At 33.5% G+C, this 15,255-nt stretch overlaps 1 protein-coding gene across 3 annotated transcripts in view; it reads right to left on the bottom strand.

Annotated features, from left to right (window-relative positions):
* Positions 1–15,255, bottom strand: part of Mnat1 (MNAT1 component of CDK activating kinase) — a 235,271-nt gene that overhangs the window by 22,734 nt on the left and 197,282 nt on the right. The window contains exon 8 of one of the 3 annotated variants that reach the window (XM_078050017.1): positions 79–106. The exons of the other annotated variants lie outside the window; for them this stretch is intronic. Within the exon in view, the coding sequence (XP_077906143.1) occupies positions 94–106 (13 nt within the window). The 3' untranslated portion in view covers positions 79–93. Of the gene's footprint in view, positions 1–78; positions 107–15,255 lie in introns of those variants that run through there. 3 annotated transcript variants of the gene reach the window in all.

Below are 15,255 nucleotides of genomic sequence, written 5' to 3'. Positions count from 1 at the left end.
TGGGGGAATGATGGTTGCCCATAAGCAGGGGAAGAGACACACAAAGGTGGTTTCAACAGCACTGATCATGAACCATGCCTTAATAAGTAGAATTCAAAATAGAGGCCTTTAAAAAAAAACAGTTGAATATATTTTAATAACAAACTTACAGGAACAACACAGAAGACAGATAACATTAAAAACATGCATTTGCATGTTGGACAACCCAGAAAAGTATAGTGAATGGATGGAATCTACTGTATGTTAAAAATGCTACAAATACCATTTACTTGCCGTCAGTAAGAAATTTACTTGTTTAAAAAAATCCAAATTGCTGGCATTATCCAGGAAAATTTAACAGTTTTATTTATAATTGTTGTAAAGTTGAACTGCTGAAGCTTGTTCACTGAAATATTTTGACTTGCATTAATGCTTTACATCCCTGCATTTATATTAACAATTCAGATGCAAATGAAAATGGAAAAATGGCCAATATCTGATTTCTATTCCCTATTTTTCCACTTGGAATCATATACTTAGGTACCTTCTGACCACATGGGAAAAAAAATATCTATGTGCAGAACTACCAATAACAGGAGGAACAGGAAAACAAAACAAAACAAAACAAAACGTTTTTTTGAGAATGAAATGTTTGCTATTAGGTGAATTCTTAAGCACATGTTCCACATATTCAGTGTGCTAGTTAGATGTCTTTTGGCATAATTTTCACATGTGTGGCATAGATAGCACACAGGTTGGTGTCTTCAAAAAGGCCAACCAAATAGGCTTCCTTTGCTTCCTGCAAAGCATCAACAGCTGTGCTGTGGAACCATAGATCTGTTTGAAGAAGAATGAAATTATGGCATTTGCCAGTAAATGGATGGAACTGGAGGCTACCATGCTAAGTGAAATAAGCCAGTCCCCCCCAAAACAAAGTCTGAATGTTCTCTCTGATATGTGAATGCTAACCCACAACAAGGAAGGGTATAGATGGGAAGAACAGAAGTTCAATGGATTAGACAAAGGGGAATGAAGGGAAGGGAGGGGGAATAGGAACATAATAGACATTAGAATGAATCAGACATAACTTTCCCTTGCTCATATATCAACACACAACCATTAACTCCACATTGTGCACACCCATAAGAATAGGAATTGGAATGGGTTGTACTCTGTGTATGTATAATATGTCAAAATACACTCTACTGTCATGGGTATCTAAAAATAACAAATAAAAAAGATGAACTTTATGATACATGAATTATAACTAAAAATGTAATATTAAGAAATTAGGTCAAATAAAGGGGCCCCAAATTTCTTTTTGGAATGATGAAAATATCCTAAAATTAAGTTTGATAATGGCTGCACAAGTCTGTAAGTATACTAAAAACCATCAAAATGTATACTTTAAATAGGTGAAATTTACGCTTCTAAGTATTTTCTTCAATGAAGCTTTTAAAAAAGTACGTAGGTAAATTTTGTTAATTTGATCATTAGACTTAAACCTGGAAAACAAAGAGAAATTCTTTGGGTATTTTCATTAACATTAACATTAACATTAACATTATATAGCATTAAATCATAACTTGCTTGAAAGAATTGTTGAATTTACACTACTGAATTATCTCATTGGGAATTACAATGGTCAATTTCTTTCTGAATAATTGAATAGTCTCCTTCACTCAAGTCTTGCATGTATTTTAAGGGTTGCTTGATGTTGCTATAGCTTTTATTTCCTTTGTAAATCTCTCTCTTTTTTCCCCTTTTTGATGTACAGAATTTTACAGAATATAATTATATTTATGTTGATTTTATGTTTCAAAACAAAATAAAGGGCATGAAGGTGTAGAAGAGGGAGAAGCAATAAGAATGGAAACAATTTAGCAAGAAAGTGTCTTATTATTACTATTTGTAACATATGTTATATATTTTCTATTTAATAAATGTTTCATTTGAGAAAAGATAATACATAGGACACAGTCTCAAACACATAGCCACCATCATCATTCCAGTCAACAATTTGCATGTAAATGTTGTGTGAACCATTTTTTTAAAAAAATACTTTATTTTTTAGTTGTAGATGGACACAATATCTTTATTTTATTTTTATGTGCTGCTGAGGATCGAATCCAGGGCCTCGCATGTGCTAGGTGAGTTATCTACTGCTGAGCCATATCCCCAGACCTCTGTGAACCATTTTTAAGTTACCCTCAGTTTCACTCAAAATAACCACTTATAGTTACTATAATTCCATATGTCATAATTCATATACTTATATAATTATAGTCATTTATTCCAATGTACATTTAATATTGAAATATGTTACATTCATATTATTCTTTCTAATGTTTTCGTGGACTCTTGGTTTCTCTGTAAGATCAATATGTCAACAATATAAGAAGTGAAAAGCTATAGTTAGTAAAATCAAAGATTATTTTAAGAATTCTTTGAACCTTTCCCAACTCATGACCTATCTAGTCCCAAATCTATTCTAACAATAACAACACTGTTGACCTCTTCCTTTCCCTTTTTGATTTCCCAATTATGTAGATTCAAGTGAAGGCTTCATAGGGAAGCAGAGTCCTTCCTTCTTGTTAGTTTTTTTCATCACAAGATAATAGAGAAACTCAAGGATTCCAATACATATCAAATCATGGAGGTGGGCATGGTAGTGCACGCCTGCAATCCCAGCGGCTCAGGAGGTTGAGGCAGGAGAATCATGGGTTCAAAGCCAGCCTCATTAACTCAGCAAGACACTAAGCAACTCATCGAGACCCTGTCTCTAAGTAAAATATTTTTTAAAAAATGTGCTGGGGATTGGCTCAGTGGTTAAGTGCCCCTGGGTTTGATCCTTAGTACAGGGGTGGGGGAGAAAATTTTTTACTACATATGTATAAATATACATATAATACATTTATATGGACATAAACATATAAATACAGGTCTATATTTCACAATTACTATATTTATCTAGTCAGTTTTATTTCAAAAGCTAAATTGCTATGTTATTTCCATCCTTGCTGCTTCTTTTCTCTTATTTCATGTTTTTATCTTCATTGCCACTAGTGTCACCTTACTTCAGGCTTCAGGTCTTTACTATCATTAGTAGTTTCATAACTGATCTATCTACTAACAAGTTATGTTCTCTCCATTCCAACCTATTCATGTTAACCAAACTAATCTTCCCAGGACAAAATTCTTCATGACTCTCATGTAAGTAGACATTCATTGGCTCCCTGCTATATGAAGAACAAAATCCCAATTCCTTATCCTACCATTCAAGGCCTACTGTACTTGAGTCCAATCCACCTTTTCCAAACATATCACTTCCATATACTCTGAACTTAAGCCAAAGTTAACCACAAGGTTTTCTGTTACTCTTCATTAAAGTCTCATGACTACCCATTCCATACCTTTGGTTATGTTGTTTCCTTTTCGTAGATTGCTTTATGAACGACTTTACCACTGCCTGTCTTTCAAAGTTATGGTTCAACTGCCAGTCATTCAACTCTGGACAGAGACCTGAGAAGTTTCCTCGTCCAAAACAGAAATGTTATATATACAGTATAACAAAAGCCATATAGTAAACTAATCTTAAAAGAAAATTCTCAGGTGCCAGAAACTACATAAGAACTAAAAATAAGAGAAGTAAATTTCCTGAAGTTCAGGATTGCTTTAGATATCAGTGATTCAACATCCGTAACTGGATAGGAGGCGGGCCTCAGTCCTGTCAGATACAGGAAGTCAGAACTGGGATTAGCTCCCTACATATAACCTAAATCCACAAAATTCTGTACCATCTGTGAAACAACTTGTAAAAAAGACTCTGCTCACTATCCTGGAGACAGTCATAAGAGAGCTTTTAATCATACATCTAGGGGCTTGAGTGGAAAAGAAATCAAGCATTAGACATCAGAATATATACTATTTCTCCATTCCCAAGATATTCAGAACAATAATTGGTCCAAGTTTAGTGAAGCCCACAGGAATCTGGCAGAAGCAAATGTGAATCTACTAGAATGCTTCCACAATTCAAGGTCTACAAAAATAATTCCCACTGAAAGAGGGTTCACAGCAACCACAACAAAATTTACAATGACTCACTTACGAAAATAAGTCAGAAGACACAACTAATGGCAAGACACACACACCAAACCACAGATAAAAGAATAATCAGGAAGAAAAGAGAAACAGAAAGGAACAGATATTATAAAGCAGTAAAATAACAATACAGGAAGAACAGAGAAGTCATAAGCTGAACTCTGATTAAATTAACCAATTTTATGCTCAAATATATATACTATAATGGAATATAACTGCATGCAAAGAAAAACAAGATATTTGAATAGGACAGGACACACTCAAAGCTAGAGATTTTGTAACAATTATTTTTTCCATTCAAAGTAACTTTTCCTCAAAAGATCTATTTCATTTACTGGTATTTGAATAATGTCAACAATTTAGAAAAATTTCTAAATCAAACAACAAAAATCAAAGACAGTAGATAAATTTCTAAATCAAACAATAAAAAGCAAAGACAAAGTCAAATGAATAAAGTAACTGATATTTTCTCTTAATAATGAAAATTTACATTTTTCATCAAGTAAAAACAGGTTCAGAAAATACCTAGCTCAAGGGATCAGTAACTATTGCAATAAAATGTGAAAAAGCTCTAAGAGTTCTGGTTTAATAATTTCAAGTTTTTAAGAAGCATTTTTAATATTTAAGCCCACAGAAAACTTGTACTTTCTTTTAAAAGTAAACCCACAACATTACTTTGACCAAAAAAAAAAAAAAAAACTATGTCTATTGTCAGAAGTAATGTGCTAATGCAATCAGTGGTACCAAAAAATGAAACTTATCTGAAATAGACAGCTTTAATAGAGTAGTCATGTAATTAGTTAATATCATTTTGACCAAAAATTTCATGTGTAAAGAAAATATTTTCCTCTTATTTAAAAAACTGTAGATCTTTTTCACTATTCTGTTTTGCTTCCATACTACATTTTTTTTTTTTTTTGGCAATGCCTTCAAACCACGCATATGCTGGTATGAGATTTTAAATAAAAACACATTCTAATAAGTTACATATAATATTTCTCCAAAAATCATGAGTTTTAAACAGTTAAGTTTTACAGAACCTGCTTTAATCTAGTATATAATACATGATAGTGAAAATTAAGACTCCTATTTTATAACTCTAAGACTTTAAAGAAAAAAAATTATTGAATTCAACTTTTCAAGAAATGTCCTGAATGCTATTTTGAAAGAAAAATTATTTTCATAGTTCATAATAGACTACACTTTTCCTATCTCTAGGTCATGCTCTGAAGTGGACCTGCTATTGTGAGTCAAAAGAAAGTAAAAGAGAAGCAAATCCAAACTAGGCTTATTCTTGATATACCTCATTCCTAGTTGGCTTCCATTTGCAAAAGTTAGTGTTTTGAGAAACAAAAAATAAAATACTTCTATTTAAATTGAAACTAAATCTAAATGTCACTACAGAAAATATATTTCAAATGTTTTATAAAATAAATGAAAGGAATCATAGGTGAAGACAGGAAATCAAGTACAGTAAGAGAAGTAACATAGAATTGTAAAACTGGAAGGAAAAATTAGAAATCATCTTGTTTTATTACCTCAATGACAGATAAAACAGTTGGCACAGCAGATTTGTTTTTAAAAAATTGATCTTCTTGAAAAAAAATCCATTTACTCAGTGAATATGTCTTGAACACATATTATATACTCAACATAGGCTAGATGCAAGATGAAAAGAATCCTTGTTTCCAAGTAGCTGAAGTTTAGTGGGAAGAAAGACATGAAAAACAACCATTTTTAATTGTAAGAGAACTGGAAATTCAGAGAACTCAGAAGAATACAAAAAACATAAATGTATTCATGTTTTTGACTGTTTCCTTTGCTGTGAAGAAGCTTTTAAGTTTGATATCATCCCATTTATTAATCCTTGATTTTACTTCTTGCACTTTAGAAGTCTTATTGAGGAAGTTGGTTCCTAAGCCAACATGTTGGAAATCTGGGTCTATTTCTTCTAGTAAGTGCAGGGTCTATGGTCTAATTCCTCGGTCCTTGATCCACTTAGAGTTCAGTTTTGTACAGAGTGAGAGAGAGGGGTTCAATTTCATTCTATTTCATATGGAATTCCAGTTTCCCAGCACCATTTGTTGAAGAGGCCATCTTTTCTCCAATGTATTTCTATGGAGACTCTGTCTAGGATGAGATAACTATATTTATGTGGGTATGTCTCTGTGTCTTCTATTCTGTTCCAATGATCTTCAGAATGGGAGAAAATCATTACTACCAGTACCTCAGATAAGGCATTAATTTCTAGGATATACAAAGAACTCAAAAAACTTCACACCAGAAAAATAAATAACCCCATCAATAAATGGGCAAAGGAACTGAACAAACACTTCTCAGAAGAAAAAAATATGATTGGTCAACATATATATGATAAATATGATTGGTCAATATATGTGTGTGTGTGTGTGTGTGTGTGTGTGTGTGTATCTATATATATATATAGATATATTCAACATCTCTAGCAATTAGAGAAATGCAAATTAAAACTACACTGTGATTCCATCTCACTCCAGTCCGAATGGCAATTATAAAGAATACAAGTAACAATAAATGTTACAAGGATGTGCAAAGAAAGGTACTTTCATACATTGTTGGTGAGACTACAAAGTGCAAACACTCTGGAAAGCAGTATGGAGATTCCTCAGAAAACATGGAATGGAACCACCATTTGACCCAGTTATCTCACTCCTAGGTCTATACCTAAAGGATTTAAAAACAGCATACTAGAGTGATGCAGTCACATCAATGTTTATTGAAGTTCAACTCACAGTAGCCAAGCTATCAAAACAACTTATATGTCCTTCAACAGATGGATAATGAAAATATGGTATATATACACAATGGAATATTACTCAGCAATAAAAGAGAATAAAATCATGGCATTTGCAGGTAAATGGATGGTGTTGGAGAAGATAATGTTAAGTGAAGTTAGCCAATCCCCCCCCCCAAAAAAGTCAAATGTTTTCTCTGATATAAGGTGACTGATTCATAGTGGGGTAAGGAGGGGGAGCATGGGAGGAATAGATGAACTCTAGATAGGGCACAGGAGTGGGAGGGGAAAGGAAGGGACATGGGATTGGAAATGATGGTGGAACGTGATGGACATTATTATCCAAAGTACATGTATGAAGACATGAATTGGTGTGAATATACCTTGTATACAACCAGAGATATGAAAAATTATGCTCTATGTTTGTAGTAAGAATTGTAATGTATTCTGCTGTCATATAAAATTAAAAAAGTTTAAAAAAAGAAAAATAGAAATGTTCAGGATCCATTTGAAAATCTGGGTTTAAATCAAAGAAAATATAAGCTTGCAATTTAACCTAAGTCACTATTTTTCTAACTGGCTTATCCAGAAACCCTGGGTTCTGATTAAGTGCCTTTGGGGCACTGTTGAAGTCGTATGGGGAGAGGTTCCAAGCTGTCATTGAGAGCTCTATACTGTAATAGTGTAGATATGCTTTTATCCACTTTATACTTTGGGGTCCCAATAAGATTTTGATTAAAAAAGAATAAACAATTCTACTTCTTTAAAAAGTTTGGAAACCATATGCTATGGATCAAATTGTGCCCTTCCCCCAAATTCAGATGTTGATGCCCACATCCCAAAAGTGATGGTATTTGGAAATTGGACCAATAGGAGGAATGTAGGTTTACACAAAGTTATGAAAGTGAGTCTTATGATGGTGGTTAGTGCTTTATAAGAGATACCAGTATGTGCTCTCTCCCACTGCCTGTAAGGTCACAGACATTGTGGAGTACAGAATGCAGCCCATCTATTAGCCAAGAAGAGAGCCTTCAACAGCACCAAAACTAAACAAGATCTTGCATCTTCCAGATTTGTGAGAAATAAATTTCTATTCTTTAAGTTATCAAGTCTTTGGTTTTTGTTATTGCAGCCTTAGCAGATTAATATATTATTTCAACACAACTTTAGAATCAAACATTTTATATTAAATTCCACCCTCTAAGTAGCAGTCTCAGGAAAAGTCAATGGTTGTTCATGGTTGTTGTAAATTATCAGGAACAATTTACAAAAAGTACCAAAAACAGAGCTTAGCAAGTATATAGTAGATACTTGGTAAATGCAGTGAATTAGACCCAAAGACTAGATAAAAATCTGACAAAATAACAAATTAGCAGAGGAAGAGTTAGCCAAAAAAAGAATTAGAAGACAGGAGAAAAAGGAAAAAAAAAAAAGGAAGCAGTAATACAAAGAAAATAAAAATGGTTTGAAGAATAAATGGTTCTGCAGAAAGGTAAAATAAAGACCATAAGTAACCTATCAAATTTTGTAATTAGAAATTCAATGTTAATTAACAAAATCAGATTCTAAGTAACAGCCAAGTTACACTAGGTTTGGTGAACTAATCAGAGATAAGGAAGTGGAAAAAATAAGCATATGACTTCTTTCAAAAGGTTGTCATTAAATAGGGTAGTAGTTAAGGAAAGATAGAGGGTTGACGAAGTGAGCATGCTGTTTCAAGATGGAAGTCTGACTATTGTTTATGTTGTGATGAGAAAGTTCTAACAAGAGAGAAGAAAAATCTGAAAGAGAGTTGGCAGCCAGTTTTATGGTGTAATATCAAAAGGCAAAGTAGACCACAGAACATAGGTAGGATTCACCTCAAATTCACAGTATGTCATTCTACCTTTAAGAATGGACAGAAGGAGTAAATGAGAGTACAAGTATAGGCAATTTATAGTTAGGGTGCGTTGAGGGAAACAATTATACATATCCTTTCTCAGTGTAGTAGGTTGGTTAGTGTGAAATGGGGAAAGTGGAAGAGAGAAATATGGAAGAGTAGCAATCTGGGAAAGCCATTGCAGTATAAAAGAAACAACCAACCATGGATGTGAGCAAAATCATTCGGAATGGCACCCATCTGCTCAGCTATGTGATTTTCTTCAGCTATATTCAGCAGAACTAATTTAATAATAATTCATACATTCTAGAAAATACTTCTAGTTATTCTTTGTATGCAAATGTCATAATATCACAATAAAAACACTAAAAATATTATGATCCTGACTCATACGGGGGTGGGGGGGAAGATGTGCTTACAAAGGAATTTTAGAATATAATCCCCAATAGCCCAGCTATGCCTTTCTTATCTTTGTAGTTACAGAGAATGACTGAATTTATTTAGCTTCAAGTCTGGCCCTATATTGGAAAGAGTTCCCTATAAGGAATCTAGTTTGTATTCAAATTTATTCCAAATAAAAACAAGGAAAATACATATTATTAGAATTTTTTCATATGATGATCTTTTTTCCTAGCAAAGAGCTTTGAACTGAGATCAAATTACCTGGTTCCTCTTACACAATAATAATTTTTTAAAAGATTTCAAGACACATTAAAGACTCAAAAGGTGAATTTTTTTAAAAATGAAAAGGACTTCCTATCTCTCAAGAAAACATTTCTGAGAACAATAGGAAGTTATAGGTTTGTAAATATTCTTACTCCTAAAGAAGTCTAACTTGAAAAAGAAATTACACTGATAAGATTTGAGTGAAAAGCACTTGAGCAGACATGATGATGGGAAGAGGTTCTTAGCAGCTTTGAGACTTTGATTCATTTCTTCACATTAGTTGCTTAATTGCACTGTCTGAATTTTTCATTAGCTGACCAAATAGTTGTTTTATTGGCTTTGGGAAACTGCTATAATCATGTTTACTGTAAGAATTTCCTAAGCATTTATTTCCTCTGAGTAAACAGAGATTTATTCTCTTTAAAAGCATGAAAACTCTTTGAGTTCTCATTATTCATTTTTCTATGAAATGTATGTGTCAGTTCTAGCCAGAAAACCAGAGATAATTTCTCTTAAAAACTTAATGAGTTCTAGAAACCAAAATTAAAGTGCCTAGCTTATCAGAACTTAAATGACTTTTATACTTATTGTACAGAATTTTGCTGGTATAAATTGACACATCCTGCAGACAGAAAAAAAAAAATCACATGTTAGCTAATTTAATCACACATAAAAGATCTATCTGAACAAGAAACCACAGCTCTGAATTTTTTTAAGTAGTATAACATACCCAAATCAACATTGTTCTCATAGAGTATATTGGAATTTCATATCATTCCCTAATGTCCTCACTACCCCCCACCCCCAGTACCAGAGATTGAACCAAAGGGTGCTTAACCACTGAGCCACATCCCCATCCCTTTTTATATTTTATTTAGAGACAGGATCTTGCCAAGTTGCTTAGGGCCTAGCTAAGTTGCTGAATCTGGCTCTGAACTTGAGATCCTCCTGCCTCGCCTCCTCAGTCACTGGGATTACAGGCATGTGCCACCTCATCTGGATGAAAATATATATATACACATGTATAAATACTTTTTGGACTAGGACAATTTTCAATTTAAAACTGAAAATACAAATCCATTGTGAAGATTTTTAAATCACTATAAATATTATTGTTCCTATCCCTATATTGAGGCCAGCAGGCAAAACAGTGTAACACATGAATAAGAACAACATACTGGATATCCCTATCTCTAAAATGTCTATCAATGTGGTATAAGAGAAATCTATGAAACTCAAATATTTAATAAGCTCTTAATACCTTAATAAATAGATAGGAGAATCCTATAAGAGGATGATGAAGTGTGTCTATGGAATAATCATATATTTTTACATATTAATAACATTATTTAAAGCAAGTAAGCATGAAATAGCAATTGTTAAAGCACAGCAATAATGTAAAACAAGGGTGCTTTAACATTGCTGGAGCACAATAAGGGCAGTACACTAAGTAGAGCTTATAAGGAATGTAGGCATATATCTTTTGTACCCATAAGCTACATCGTACCTTTAATTTGCATATAACGAGTCTTTTAAATAAAAAACAATATGTATAATCAAAAACAAATTCCTAAAACAATCTCCTCATTACCACTGTGTTTTCCTCTAAAAGGATAATACTTTCAGATGGTTGACAAAATATCTTTGAGCCTTATGTCAGGAACATAGAAATTTAAAAGTGTAAAGAAAACAGAAGATTAAGAATGACATTTTAGGGCACAGAAAACTGACTTTAACTTTTAAATAAATTTATGTTTTAATATGGTAGGTATAAAAGTATATGAATATAATTAGTTATATTTAAACTCTGATTTGATTACAAAAGGTTGAAAGAAGTTTGATGATGTGGGTTTTCCCCTAGCTTATTCTCTTTTCTTTCTTTGCTTAAGGGCAATAATTTTAGACTGCAGTGATCCAAAAAATATGCATGTTCTGCTATAACCATAATTTGCTGACAAAATATGTGGAATAGAAAGCTCCCAGTTTAACTTATTTCTAATACCTCTTGGTGACTCACATATTTCAGGGACAAAAGAAAAATAAGACACTGATAAGGCAACATATCAAAAGATTAGGTCATCAGACTTAACTTTAAAATTTATCTTCATATTCATTTTCTTGTTTGCTTTTCATGAGAACCCAGTGAGGGAAGAAAGGGAGGAGTAAAGGAAAGTATCCTCAATTTATGGAGTATGTCAAGACTCAGAAATAAATGATCTGCCCACGTTACTGTCAATTCTGCCTACCAAGAGAGAGAGACAGAAATATGAATTCATAAAGTGATTACAGAACAGTGGTCAAGGAGACATAAGTATATTATAAAAGTGAATACATGAGAGGAAAAATGGGATACTAATAGTAAACGGGGGGAAAGTTTCAGTTAAACAAGATGAGTAAGTTTGAAAGACCTGCTATACAGTATTGTACCTACAGATAATACTGTATTGTACACTTAAAAACAAAGAGGGTGGATTGCATATTATGTGTTCTTACGACAATAAAATAAATTTTTTAAAAAAGTGAATCCAGGGTGAGGACCTCAGGAAAAAAAATGGCAAAGAAGCCTTCATGCTTCCATCACTCCAAAGATACACTGAAAAACAAATAAGCGAAATCTTTCAGAACTCCGTAAAATAGTTAAAGGTCTACAGCAACCCAAGAGAATGCTGAGTCAAGAAAAGGGTAATTTTAAAACAGTAGGAAAGTTCTGTGGCATTTTTGTTTGCCTTTGCTCTGTACCCTCCCCAGCTCAGTAGTCTGGCTAAGCAGTGTGGGGCCACAGTCCCTGGTTCCAGAGAGCAGAGCAGACATTATTAGTAAATTATTCTGTTTGTCTGCTCTAAAGAGTGGAAGAAGAGACCAGGAAAAGAATACACATTTTTCTAAAGTGAACATAGACCATATGTCAGACCACAAGACAAGTCTCAATAAACTTAGAGACTGAACTCATACAAAACACACAATGGAATGAAGCTAGAAATCAATAAAAGAAAAAAACTGGAAAACTCATAAATATGTGGAAATTAAACAACACACTCTTAAACAAGCAATGGGTAAAAAAAAATAATCACAAGGGAAACTAGAAAACAGAGATGAATAAGAGCAAAAGTAACATTCCAACATATGAGGGAAATTATAGCAGTTAATGACTATACTAAAAAAGATCTCAAAATCAATAACCCAATATTATACATTGAAAAATTAGAAAAAAGGGGGGCAAACTAAACCTAAAGCTAGCAAAAGGGAGAAAAAATAATGGGGAAACATGATGGAAATGGAGAATAGAAAAACAATACAATCACTGAAACCAAAAGGCGGTTCCTTGAAAAGAATAAAATTGACAAACCTTTCATGTAAGTACAATATAACCTGGAAATTCTAATCCTCAGTATATATTCAAAAGAAATTTGTAAAATACTGGCATATTTATAGCATAATTAGTCACAATAAACAACAGGTATAAATAGTCCAAATGCCAATCAGTAAATGAATGGATCAACAAATTGTGGTATATTCATACAAAGAAATTTTATTTGGCCATGAAAAAAATAAATTACTGAAACATGCTACAACATAGATGAACCTCAAAAACATTATGCTACAGGAAAGAACCCAGACATCAACAGGTAAAAACTGTATGATTTTATTTATGTGAAGTATCCAGAATAGGTAAATCCATAGAGATGGACTGGTAGTTATCAGTGTATGAAGCAGAAAAATGGAGAGAAAATAATGCATGAGGATTTTACTTTGGAATGATGGAAATGTTTTGTTTTGTTTTTAGACAGAGGTGATGGTTGCACCACAAAAGCCACTGAATTGTTAACTTTAAAGTAGTTACTTCTTGCATGACATGAGTTTCACCTCAATAGATTATTTAAAAGAGAAAAATGAATAGAAGCGCACTTTTATCCCAAATAGGGGATGTGGAATCCCTTCAACACATGAGACTTTAAGATTAGACATTACACATTTTTTTAAGTATCATTATCACAATGAATAAAAACCTTGAGGGTAATGCTGAAGGGATTCATCATCTCAAGGAAAAGCCCTGAAGAGTGGGACCAGAAACAGTGGGTAGGGGTTATTGTTATAATTTGGTTAAATTACAGGTGAAAAGCATGAGTTCATAAAACCCTGATGACCTAATGGTAAAACCACACTAACTCAGATCCTGGATCAGATATTAATTAGGCTTCCCATTAAAAAAAAAAAAAAAAAGATGACACACCCTACTTAACCTGAAGAAGGCTGATTTTGTAAAGGAGTATTTACAAAAGTGAATACGTAGAGAATTCAAAGTACAGTTTAATGTAATCCATGGCAGCATCATTGGAACAGCACTACCTCAGGGATAAACAAACAAGTATAAGTACAGCTATGAGACCCAAAAAAGATAGACTCCTTTTATGGAGAGTTTTCTTGAAAACATGTGAACGATACAGCCAGCATATGACAACCTGGAAATAAAGATCCTGTCTCATTCCCCTCCCTTTCATTTCCTGCTGAGGCTGCCCACTGCCCATCTCTATTCCAAACTAAATGGCACAACATTGATTCATAGAGTCTATACAACTGAATATACCAGGGTATTCAGGGGTATACAGCAGGCAGAGAAATGGTCTGTAGAGAAAGGAAGCACTCTATTAGTTCTTCGGAGGAATAACAAAAGATGGCCATCCTGAAAAGTATTCTCAGGTCACATGTCCCAGCTACTCAGGAGGCTAAGGCAGAAGGGCAACAAGTTCAAAATCAGCCAGGGCAATTTAACAAGACCCTGTTTCAAAATAATAATAATAATAATACTAATTTCTCAGATGTAGCTCAGTGGTAGAATACCTCTGGGTTCAATCTCCAAAACAAAAAAGTCATAAGCTATTAACTTAGTTAAAAGGGGACAAAGATAATAATTCTGTGAATTTTATGAGTGGATTATAATTTTAGAAGAAGTACAAACTATAATCTCATGGATAAACACAGGCCAGGTAATTAATGGGCCATATGCAATCCCTTTCTCTCGCCATACACAAAAGTTAACTCAAAATGGATCAAGGAGCGAGGGATCAAACCAGAAACTCTGCATCTGATAGAAGAAAAAGTTGACTCTAATCTCCATCTCGTGGAGTCGGGCTCCAAATTCCTTAATAGGACACCTATAGCACAAGAGTTAAAATCAAGAATCAACAAATGGGACTTACTCAAACTAAAAAGTTTTTTCTCAGCAAGAGAAACAATAAGAGAGGTAAATAGGGAGCTACATCCTGGGAACAAATTTTTACTCCTCACACTTCAGATAGAGCCCTAATATACAAAGTATACAAAGAACTCAAAAAATTAAACAATAAGAAAACAAATAACCCAATCAACAAATGGGCCAAGGATCTGAACAGACAGTTCTCAGAGAAGGACATACAATCAATCAACAAGTATACGAAAAAATGCTCACCATCTCTAGTAATCAGAGAAATGCAAATTAAAATCACTCTAAGATATCACCTCACTCCAGTAAGAATGGCAGCCATTATGAAGTCAAACAACAAGTGCTGGCGAGGATGTGGAGAAAAGGGTACACTTGTACATTGCTGATGGGACTGCAAATTGGTGCGGTCAATTTGGAAAGCAGTATGGAGATTCCTTGGAAAGCTGGGAATGGAACTACCATTTGACCCAGCTATTCCCCTTCTCAGACTATTCCCCAAAGACCTAAAAACAGCATACTATAGGGATACAGCTACATCAATGTTCATAGCAGCACAATTCACAGCTAGAATGTGAAACCAACCTAGATGCCCGTCAACAGATGAATAGATAAAAAAAATGTGGCATTTGTACACGATGGAATATTACTCAACACTAA

The sequence above is a fragment of the Ictidomys tridecemlineatus genome, chromosome 5 (assembly GCF_052094955.1).
Source record: "Ictidomys tridecemlineatus isolate mIctTri1 chromosome 5, mIctTri1.hap1, whole genome shotgun sequence".
NCBI classification, from domain to species: Eukaryota; Metazoa; Chordata; class Mammalia; order Rodentia; family Sciuridae; genus Ictidomys; species Ictidomys tridecemlineatus.
Note: the sequence above shows the minus strand (reverse complement) of the source record. Positions and strands in the feature narration are given on the sequence as shown.